General features: G+C 42.6%; 1 protein-coding gene across 3 annotated transcripts in view; it reads right to left on the reverse strand.

Annotated features, from left to right (window-relative positions):
• Positions 1 to 285: 285 nt before the first annotated feature.
• Positions 286 to 12,065, reverse strand: part of LOC139413359 (leucine zipper putative tumor suppressor 2 homolog) — a 98,340-nt gene continuing 86,560 nt past the window's right edge. For all 3 annotated transcript variants that reach the window (XM_071160641.1, XM_071160650.1, XM_071160631.1), the window contains 5 exons: positions 8,677 to 9,423; positions 7,600 to 7,722; positions 6,554 to 6,700; positions 5,904 to 6,434; positions 286 to 5,561 (listed from right to left, as the gene is read on the reverse strand). In XM_071160641.1, the coding sequence (XP_071016742.1) occupies positions 5,274 to 5,561; positions 5,904 to 6,434; positions 6,554 to 6,700; positions 7,600 to 7,722; positions 8,677 to 9,423 (1,836 nt within the window). In that variant the 3' untranslated portion in view covers positions 286 to 5,273. The remainder of the gene's footprint in view (positions 5,562 to 5,903; positions 6,435 to 6,553; positions 6,701 to 7,599; positions 7,723 to 8,676; positions 9,424 to 12,065) is intronic.

Here is a 12,065-nt window from a genome sequence, read left to right on the forward strand (position 1 = left end):
AAGAAGTCTGTGAGAGCCAGAAATCTTGCTTGTTTGTAGGTGACCAAATACTTATTTTCCACCATAGTTTGCATATAAATTCATTTAAAATCCTACAATGTGACAATTTTGTCTGTCATAGTTGAAGTGTGCCTATGATGAAAATTACAGGCCTATCTCGTCTTTTTAAGTGGAAGAACTTGCACAATTGGTGGCTGACTAAATACTTTTTTGCCCCACTGTATGTGTGTGTATATATGTATATATGTACCAATGTACCACAGAGGGAATTCCAACAACCATGGGGACATTGTGTATCTTTTAATAAAAAGTAATTTTGACGAAGAAATTTACAGCATGAAAATATACATGAATGACTAACACCACAGATTAATAAACACAACACTATAAATACACAAATATATAATTGTATATTTATGCACACTATGGAAGAAAACAAACAAGACTAATAAACAAACGCGTTGCTTTGGTCTAGACGCAGTGGCTACATTTGAAATATATATTTTGTCTGCGTCAAGGACTAGAATGTCGTTCGTTGTTAGACATTTACACAGAAAATGGTTATTATGGGATTCTGAAAAACAGTGAGATGTGAAAAGGGGATTCACTACACCTGTGCTACTTATTCCACTTTAATGTGTTCAAAATCACGCTACAGAGGATATGATGGAGGTATCTGTTTCTATGTGATGAACACATATGAAATATTATTTTGATTAAATGCTTTGTGTTAATACATGTAGTCTGAAGTTGCCAAACACAACAAATGATATGTGACATGAATGATGATGATGACAGCCAAATGAAAGATCAATCGCATTGAACAATGATGACCATTAAACCTGTTGCGACTCTAGGGGCAGTGTTTTAATTTTTTGAAAAAAAAAAAACGTTCCCGTTTTAAACGGGATATTTTGTCAGGACAAGATGCTAGAATATGCATATAATTGACAGCTTTGGATAGAAAACACTCAACGTTTCCAAAACTGTAAAGATATTGTCTGTGAGTATAACAGAACTGATGTTGCAGGCGAAAGCCTGAGAAAAATCCAATCCAGAAGTGCCCCATATTTTGAAAGCGCTGGGTTCCAATGAGTCCCTATTGAGCTGTGAATGTGCTATCAACCAACTTACGCTTTCTACGTATACCCCAAGGTGTCTACAGCATTGGGACGTAGTTTTACGCATTTATGTTGAAGAATAGCCGTAGGCGGCTACATTGCGTAAGTGGTCACCTGATGGCTCCCAGGGTGACTCTCGCGTAAAATACAGAGGTAGCCATTACTCCAATCGGTCCTACTGAAAAACGAATTGTCCCGAGGGATATATTATCGAATAGCTATTTGAAAAACACCTTGAGGATTGATTATAAACAACTTTTGCCATGTTTCTGTCGATATTATTGAGCTAATTTGGAAAAATTTTCGCCGTTTTCGTGACTGCAATTTCCGGGCGATTTCTCAGCCAAACTTGAAGAACAAATTTCGCCTACAAAAATAATATTTTGGGGAAAAATGAACTTTGGCTAGCTAACTGGGAGTCTCATGAGTGAAAGCATCTGAAGTTCATCAAAGGTAAAGGATTTAATTTGATTGCTTTTCTGATTTGTGAAAATGTTGCCTGTTGCTAGAAGGCATAATGCTATTCTAGGCTATCGATAAACTTACACAAATGCTTGTCTAGCTTTGGCTGTAAAGCATATTTTGAAAATCTGAGATGACAGGGTGATTAACAAAAGGCTAAGCTGTGTCTCAATATATTTCATTTGTGATTTTCAAGAATAGGAATATTTTCTAGGGATATTTATGTCCGTTGCGTTATGCTAATTAGTGTCAGGCGATGATTACGCTCCCGCATGCGGGATGGGGAGTCAGTAGAGGTTCGTGCTGACCAATGTAAACCTTGGCTAAAAGCTGGATATTTCCCAAATGTTAGTATATACACTGAACAAAAATATAAATGGAACATGTAAAGTGTTGGTCCCCCCCCCCCCCCCCCCCCCCAAAATCACAAATTTTCCATATGCACAAAAAGCTTATTTCTCAAATTTGTTTACATCCCTGTTAGTGAGCATTTCTCCTTTGCTAAAATAATCCAACCACTTTACAGGTATGGCATAAAAAGAAGCTGATTAAACATGATTATTACACAGGTGCACCTTGTGCGGGGGACAATAAAAGGCTACTTTAAAATGTGAAGTTTTGTCACACAACACAATGCCACAGATGTGTCAGGTTTTGAGGGAGAGTGCAATTGGCAGCTGACTGCAGGAATATCCACCAGAGCTGTTGCCAGAAAATTAAATGTTCATTCGTCTACCATAAGCCACCTCCCACATCGTTTTAGAGAATTTGGCAGTACGTCCAACTGGTCTCAGAACCGCAGACCACGTGTAACCACGCCAGCCCAGGACCTCCACAGCCGGCTTCTTCACCTGAAATTGTCTGGGGGGGTATTTATGTCATTAAGAAAGCTCTTTTGCGGGGAAAACATTGTCTGGGCCTGGCTCCCCAGTGGGTGGGCCTATGCCCTCCAAGGCCCACCCATGGCTGCACCTGTGCCCAATCATGTGAAGTCCATAGATTAAGCCTAATGAATTTATTTCAATTGACTGATTTCCTTGTATGAACAGTAACTCAGTAAAATCTTTGAAATTATTGCATGTTGCGTTAATATTTTTGTCTGTTTGCATGTTGCGTTTATATTACAGTATGTTTAATCAAAATGCAGCTTGTTCAACAAAAAATTATGGAGTATGTAAAATATGATGTAAAAAATTATTTTAATGCATGCAATAGATCACTCCACTCTTTCTAGACCTTTTCCAATTCTGATTGATCATCTCATTGGGATATGTGTGGTGCTGCAAAGATATATATAAATCTTTATTATACTTTGTATATTAAACCCACAATGGTACCGGTGTTACCACAAAATATCTTCAGGCGCTATATAAAAAATATACACATCATCATCATAGATCATATTGATTTTTATTTATCTGTTTAAGAATCTTTTTTATATACTTTGTTTTACTCTGTAATACAAAAGATCACACCTCTAGTTGAATCCATTCTTATGAGAAAGCACAGCTGAAGACTGCCTTATTTATTCAGGAACCAGCATAGTAATTATATTTCTATGGTTCCTAGTGGCTGCCAATATGTTGACCAGAGATTTCAGTCCAATCCCCCTTGGATCTCCCAAGGCAATAATATAACCAGTGTAACAGTTCCATAATGACCGGGGTGTCATGCTTTAGGCTAATCTATCATGCAATGTCCAGCACAAATCCCTACATTATCTGGACCGACTCTGACAGACAGGGAAAGACATGCAATCATGCCATCCACATTATCTACATGTCAGTGAGGGAGTCTCACAGTCAGGGACAGGAAGACTAGGAAGTGTTATTTGGCTTTTTTGAGTGACGGAGGGAGAGGGGGGTGGGTCTAGTAATACTCGGAAGAGTATTCACAGTCCAGAGTGTGTGAGAGAGGACAAGGGAGGGAGGCCTACAGTACAGTTTGACAATGATGTTTTGTTGCTTTCACTGTGATACCATCAGGGAAAGTGCCACCAAAGGCTTCCTGATCCACGACCCCTGACCTCATGGATCCAAGAAGGCTCCATAACAGTCCCAGCAGCCGATGCAGCATCAATATCTTTGACGGGCAGCTTTAGGTTTAACCAATAAATGTTTGTTTCTTCTTTTGATATGAAAGTCTGTGCTAGTTAACAGGAAAGAGACAGAGATTTGTTTCTTCCTTTCATATGAGAGTGAGATCTCCCAAGCTGCACTCTTATTGCTACATGCTTCTATCTCTTCTGTGTCCATACAAAGGGGTCAACTACATGAGAAAGACAGAACAGTCACGTCCAGAACTGAAAAGAGCATTATGAGTTTTGTGCAAAATTATCCCATGTATTCTCTTGGTGTAGCCTAGTTTGTGTCTTAGCCGGTGTTGATAACTGAATGGTTGCACTTGCTATGTGCCAAGAATCGTTATACACTCCATTAAAATACTCCAGTGTTTCTGTAACTCAAAAAAGACCAGGCTGTCGCTTAAAATTGCTACTTCTAGATGAGTTGATGATCCATTGAATACTGTATATATAACATGAGAACACATTGTAAAAGTGGAACATTTGCTCTGAGTCCTGTGGACAAATGTAAACACAGTCGAGGGGTGATGCCATCTTTATTGTGATGTCATAATTATGTGCTGGTCGTCAGGTAGTCACCCCTGTGTGCTATATACAAAGATGATTTCACTTGACTTGATCTGAGATTTGTGCCCTTTATCTGAGACTCCCATTGCTTTCAATGCCCTGATTTGAGCAAGGTTTGAGTGATGCCTGCTTGTTTCTCAAGTCAAAAGTCATAGTATACGTCCCATAGAGTGCTGGTACTATAGCTGGGCAATCAAACCCATGTGAGAAGGCAAGGAGGATGTGTTGGTCTGAGGGTGAATCTCAAACTGGAAAGGAAACCACTTTAAACTGTTGAGATACACCCTAAACTTCTTTCAAGTCCGAATGGCGAAGTGATGTCCTTTCTGACTGCAGGTAGTCAGCTGTTCCTGTGAGGCCCTAGAGGAGGGTGCATCCCAGTGTCTAGTGGAGTAAATCAACCCTGAGACAGAGATGCTCCCTGTCCATGACAGCATACACACTTAGAGAAAAGGGTTCCAAAACTATACTTCGGCTGTCCCCATGGGGGAACCCTTTTTGGTTTGAGGTTCTGCATGGAACCTAAAGGGTTCTATCTGGAACCAAAACTAGTTATTCAAAGGGTTATCCTATGGGAACAGATGAGAACCCTTTTAGGTTCTAGATAGCACATATTTTCCTAAGAGTGTAGAGAAGTAAAGAGTGCTGGTACTGTCGTTAGGGGAGTAAGTCCAGGTACACCCTCTGTAGTCTGGATGCAAATTTAAAACGGTAACATGTTCTCTAGCCAAAATAAGTGCACTACATAGCGAATAGGGTTCCATTTGGATGCAGACCTCTCAGTAGCAGTGATGGGGAAATCAGATCAAATCAGGGTGCTGGTACTAATTGTCATGGGAGCGAGTGGACACTGGGGTTATACAACTCCCTATCTGGTCTCTAAATTTCACTGGGGTATGACAAATCCCTGTCTGGTCTCTAAATCTCACTGGAGTTAGGCAACGCCCCTGTCTGGTCTCTAAATCTCACTGGGGTTAGACAACGCCCCTGTCTGGTCTCGAAATCTCACTGGGGCGAGAGGACACCCTTGTATGGTCCCTTTAGATCTCAGTAGCGGCGATCTCCTCGAAGTGGATGTCGTTGCTGCCGCTGTGGACGTCGTAGTCCTCTACATCTCTGTTCTCCAGCTCTAGACTGAGCTCTCTCATCACCCTCTCTAGATCTCTGTTCCTCCTGTACATCTGGATGTAGTTCTGCTGCAGCTGCTTCTGGTAGCGGATCACCTTTTCCTTTTCCTCCTGCCAGACCTTCCTCTCCTCCTCAAATCCTCCCAGCTGCTCCTCACTGCTCCTCCTCTCGTACATCAGCTCTGCCCTCAGCCTCTCCACCTGACACACAACACATGGATTGATTGGTTGATTAACTGATTAGTGGAATTTATTTGATCATTTCAAAATCCATATGAAGTTGTTCTATCACAATGTTAAAACAATACACAACAGAGCAGTATAAAAAATAAGTATTATTCAAGCACTATTCTCCAATGAAAATGGTTAAAAATGGATTGGTCGGTCATTGTTTTTCCAAGTGTGTGGTTTTAACATGCATTACAGTGCAGGTTTTACTGTCTGAACACCAATAGAGAAACCACAGAAACTAGTGCAATGGTATGAGGGATGGGGGTTCATATGAAACTGAAAGAAAGTATAAACATCGTTGTTGGAGCTCACCTGTTGCCTGAGTCCCAGCACAGCTTCAGCACTCTGCCTCTGAGCCTTGGTCTCATCACTCTCCCCTCCCCAACCCAGCCTCCCCTCCTCCGCCTCTCGGTACCCCACAGAGGGGCAGAGGCCCCCCCTTCCACCCCTCACACCCCCACGCCCCTGGGGGAGGGGCAGGCTCATACATTGGCCCTTAGTGACTGGAGCCTGGCCTCCAGGAATATAACCTCCTCCCTGATTGGCCAGGGCATCTCGGAGGTGCGCCAACTCTTCCTCCAAGCGTCCAACTTTCTCGCGGAGCAGCTCGGCTTCGCTCTTCCTGCGCTGGAGCTCATTCTCGCAGACCTCCAGCTCCAGGGAGCGTGTTCGTAGGGCCGACCCAGCCTCCTGGGTCGTAGCCTGGCAGTTCTGGAGATCGGACCTGACCTCTCTCAACTGGGACTTCAGGACCACCAGCTCCCCGCCCTTCTGGCTCAGCTCTGACTGGCTCTCCTTCAGTTGCTGTTTCAAAAGGGAGATCTCACCTGATTTCTGACACACCTGGGGAGGGAGGGAGGGAAGGAAGGAGGAAATGAGGGAGAATAAATATTTTGTGAATATTGAGATCACTTACCTTGAAATGGTGTACATGAATCAACCTTAATGCCTGACCCACCCACCTCCCACTTGGTCTCTTCTAGGCGTGGTCCCAGCTGGGTCTGCTCTCTCTGTATAGAGGCACACCTCCTCTCCAACTCTTCCCTGTCCTGCAGCAGAGAGGAGAAGTCCTCCTGAAGCTTCTTCTTCTCCTGCTGCAGTTGGAACACCTGACATAAAGACACAGACAGTTACATGCTGACCACACCGCTCGTGTCACATGTGTGAGCATTGCAAAATAAATTGTAACATACATGTTATTCAATTATTGCACCCCCCACTGCTCGCGTGCGCCATTGAGCGTCTGTGTTGCCAAGCACTAATATAGAAAGAAGTCAGTTCTATTTGTGACGCTGAACGGAGTGCAAGTCCTGCCTCTCCCATCTTCTCATTGGTGTATAGAAGCAGATACCCACGTGCCATCTCCTCATTGGTTATGCCCACATGGGTGATTGAAAAAAGAACTGAGTTCGGTCTGTCACCGTGGTAACTATGGAAGTTAGATGCCAATCGCCATATAAAGTCCAAAGAAGAAAAAGCCTGGAAGGAGGAGAGATGACTAGAAACGATTCGGTTGACCATTTTAAGTGTGGATTAATTGTCAGAGTAGAGGACCTTGTGCATTTCAGGTAAAATAACAACTCAACGTTTATATCCCAGGACAAATTAGCTAGCAACAGCAAGCTAGCTAAATAGGACAAATTAACTAGCAACTGCAAGCTAGCTAGCTAAATTGCCATAAATGTTTAATGCTTTTCAACCTGTCCCCAAATTAATATAATTGGTTCAGAGTTTGTTTTGATATTTTAACCTGCGTGTCAGAATCGTGTTTGGTGTGGGGGGACAAAATCAATATGCGCACTTGCACGGACGGTTTGGGTACTGTGTTAGGGTGACATTTTGACATAAAATTAAGAAATGAAGAAACGCTACCAAAACAGAAGCAACATATAATACAGTAATAAACAATAATAATAATAGCTTTTTATGTAACTTGCAACAATACCTGTCACACAAACAAGGGCCCTGCTTCCCAAACTAAGTTGACTGAAGTATCTCTGTCTGTTACCTGTAGCTGTAAGGCCTGTTGTACTCTCTGGGCCTTCTGTGAAGCCTGTTTCATCTCAGAGGAACAGCTCTGTCTCAGCTCTTCCAGCTCTCTCTCACAGCGAAGCTGCTTCTCCTCGTATACCTACAGGACAGGAGGTCAGGGGTTAGACGTCACAGTTTAGAGGTTACATACAGATACCACATCCAGAGGTCAAACTGTGAACCAGCACTAGTACGGCACAAAAGTTTACACTGAACAAAAATATAAATGTAACATGTTGGTGCCATGTTTCATGAGCTGGAATAAAAATGTCCATCTGCACAAAAAGCTTATTTTTCGCAAATTCTGTGCACAAATTTGTTTACATCCCTGTGATTGAGCATTTCTCCTTTGCCAAGTTAATCCATCCATCTGACAGGTGTGGCATATCAAGAAGCTGAATAAATAACATGATCATTACACAGGTGTTCCTTGTGCTGGGGACAATAAAAAGCCACTCTGAAGTTTTGTCACACAACACAATGCCACAGATGTCTCAAGTTTTGAGGGAGCGTGTAATCGGCATGCTGATTGCAGAAATGTCCACCAGAGCTGTTGCCAAAGAATTGAATGTTCATAAGCCACCTCTCACGTCGTTTTAGAGAATTTGGCAGTACGTCCAACATGCCTCCCAACCGCAGACCATGTGTAACCACGCCAGCCCAGGACCTCCACATACAACTTCTTCACCTGCGGGATCATCTGAAACCAGCCACCCAGACAGCTAATGAAACTGAGGAGTATTTCTGTCTGTAATAAAGCCCTTTTGTGGGAAAAACAAATTATGATTGGCTGGGCCTGGCTCCCAGGTGGGTGGGCCTAGGCCCTCCCAGGCCCATCCATGGCTGTGCCCCTGCCCAGTCATGTGAAATCCATAGATTAATTAATTAATTTAAATATCAACTTTATCATTGAAATTGTTTAATTTATATTTTTGTTCAGTATATATGGAATAATTGAGCTTAGTAATAGAACCAGCAGAAATGACAGAAACAAACATTTTAATCATATTGCTCCTCGAGGCAACACTTCAGTTCTGCTTAAATCCCCTTTCACCTGACAGATGGCGGCCTCGTTCTCGTCCAGGTTCTCTCTGAGTTGCTGCAGCTCCAGGTCTCTCTCCCTCAACTTCTCCTCCAGCTCCCTCACCACCCCCTCGTAACCCTCCAGGGTCGGGGGCGAGCGCCCACATGACCCGCTGTCCGACAGGGGCTGGCCTCGCCCACTCAGCGACCCTGTGCTCTTACTGGACGACGACCGCCCGCTGTCCGAGTTTGAGTGACCGTGGGAGGTAGAGTGGGCGTGACCTCCGTTGATCCCCGACCCTCCGTTTGTGGTTGTGGTTCTACCAGGATCCGGGCCCACCCTGGACCCCCCAGACCCTGAACCCGACCCGGAGGCCTCGCTATTGGCCAGGCTGTAGCCATTGCTGCTGTGGGTGGGCAGGCTGGACAGGGAGTTACGGCCAGAGTCTGACATGGAGCAGGAATGGCTGTTGCGAGCATTGCGTCCTCCGCTGTATGAGTTCCTCTTGCTATCTGAGGAAGAAGACGAGCCGACCAGAGGTACAACGTTCCCGTAGCTCCCAGTGCCATTGACCACGTTATTGAACACGGTATTCACGTTATTGACCACTGTATTTCCATTATTCCCATTGATCGACAGGGGCAAGAGGAGGTTGAGGCTGCCTTGGCTCTCAGAGAGGTTGCCCCCTGGTCTCGGGGAGAGGTATTGCACTGAGTGGCGGTTCTTCGGGACCACCGGTTTGAACGCGGTGGGACGGATCAGAATCTTCTCCATGTTCTGCAATGGAAGACAGTATTTGTTAATGAAGACAGTATTTGTTAATGAAGACAGTATTTGTTAATGAAGACAGTATTTGTTAATGGAAGACAGTATGTGTTAATGAAGACATTATTTGTTAACCTCTCTAGCAGGTGTGGGATGGTAGCGTCCCACACCTGGCCAACATCCACCTGGCCAACATCCAGTGAAATTGCAGAGCGCCAAATTCAAAAACAGAAATACTCATTATAAAAATTCATAAAACATACAAGTGTTATACATCGGTTTAAAGATAAACTTCTTGTTAATCCAACCACAGTGTCAGATTTCAAAAATACTTTACCGCGAAAGCATACCATGCAATTATCTGAGAACAGCACCCAGCAGAGAAATCATTAAACAGTTACCAGACAAGTAGAGAAGTTACAAAGTCAGAAATAGCAATAAAATGAATCACTTACCTTTGATGATCTTCATATGGTTGCACTAACAAGACTCCCATTTACTCAATAAATGTTTGTTTTGTTCGATAAAGTCCCTCTTTATATCCAAAAACCTCAGTTTTGTTTGCGTGTTTTGTTCAGTAATCTGCAGTCACAACAGGCAGACAAAAAATCTGAAAAGTATCAGTAAAGTTCGTAGAAACATATCAAACGATGTTTATAATCAATCCTTAGGTTGTTTTTAGTCATAATAATCAATAATATTTCAACCGGACAAAAGCTTCGTCAATAAAAAACCTCTGGGACACTACAGTGTCCACTCATTCAGAGTGGTCTTACTCCCTAATTTTTCAGAATACAAGCCTGAAACAATTTCTAAAGACTGTTGACATCTAATGGAAGCCATAGGAAGTGCAATTTGAGTCCTAAGTCAATGGATACTGTAACGGCATTCAATAGAAAATTACAAACATAAAAAAATCCCATTTCCTGGATGGATTTTTCTCAGGTTTTTGCCTGCCATATCAGTTCTGTTATACTCACATACATATTTTACCAGTTTTGGAAACGTTAGAGTGTTTTCTATCCAAATCTACCAATTATATGCATATCCTAGCTTCTGGGCCTGAGTAGCAGGCAGTTTACTTTGGGCACGCTATTCATCCGGAGGTGAAAATAGTGCCCCCTACCCTGGTGAAGTTAATGAAGACAGTATTTGTTAACGGAAGATAATATTTGTTAATTGTTCCTGTTGTTCATACAGTGGGGCAAAAAAGTATTTAGTCAGCCATTTAGTCAGCCACCAAAGTTTTTAGTCAGCCACCAATTGTGCAAGTTCTCCCACTTAAAAAGATGAGAGAGGCCTGTAATTTTCATCATAGGTACACTTCAACTATGACAGACAAAATGAGAATAAAACATCCAGGATTTTTAATGAATTTATTTGCGAATTATGGTGGAAAATAAGTATTTGGTCAATAACAAAAGTTTATCTCAATACTTTGTTATATACCCTTTGTTGGCAATGACAGAGGTCAAACGTTTTCTGTAAGTCTTCACAAGGTTTTCACACACTGTTGCTGGTATTTTGGCCCATTCCTCCATGCAGATCTCCTCTAGAGCAGTGATGTTTTAGGGCTGTTGCTGGGCAACACGGACTTTCAACTCCCTCCAAAGATTTTCTATGGGGTTGAGATCTGGAGACTGGCTAGGCCACTCCAGGACTGCTTCTTCTTACGAAGCCACTCCTTCGTTGCCTGGGCGGTGTGTTTGGGATCATTGTCATGCTGAAAGACCCAGCCACGTTTCATCTTCAATGCCCTTGCTAATGTTTTTTTTTTTGTTATTGACCAAATACTTATTTTCCACCATAATTTGCAAATAAATTCATTAAAAATCCTACAATGTGATTTTCTGGATTTTTTTTTTCTCATTTTGTCTGTCATAGTTGAAGTGTACCTATGATGAAAATTACTCTCATCTTTTTAAGTGGGAGAACTTGCACAATTGGTGGCTGACTAAATACTTTTTTGCCCCACTGTATCAAGTGCATTTCCAGACAACTCACTTTACTGCATCTTAACATTGTTGTTTTTAACGATAAATAATGAATTATTATCATGTTCATTATTTTCCTTATTCCCTGATATCAAAATCAATTGAATCTAGACAAGGCCCTCTCGATCCTATAGTATCATAGCTCCGACCAACACTTTACTGGCATTTCCTTGTTAAATAAAGGGAAAGAAATATAAAAGAAACTGACATTGGTGATTTATACCAGCAGTGTTAATTAGAAATGCCTGGTCTCCTCCCGTTGAAGACAGGCACACTGATAGGACGGAAGGTCATTCTGAATGCTCTGATTGGCTTCATTAATATTCATAGGTTTCCAGTAAGCAGCTTTTCTAATGATTTTGAGTATGTCACGACATAAGAGAGAGGGGGAGAGAGAGAGAGAGACAGGGGGGAGGAGAGGGTGGAGAGAGGAAGAGAAAGTTGTAGGGATGGAGAGAGAGAGATAGGGACGGATCAAGAGAAGGAGGAGAGAGAGAGAGACAGAGAAAGACAGCTCTCTACACTGGTTCGGTAAGCGGTTTTCTTAATGGTTTCCCTCAGCCCTCATTAAGTGCATCAGAGAATATGAGATAGCGCTGACATTGATTATATAGACGCGAGGTGACTGACTGTTAAAAGATCTATAGCTAGCATTGTCTG

Source organism: Oncorhynchus clarkii, chromosome 1 (genome assembly GCF_045791955.1).
Source record: "Oncorhynchus clarkii lewisi isolate Uvic-CL-2024 chromosome 1, UVic_Ocla_1.0, whole genome shotgun sequence".
Lineage (NCBI taxonomy): Eukaryota > Metazoa > Chordata > Actinopteri > Salmoniformes > Salmonidae > Oncorhynchus > Oncorhynchus clarkii.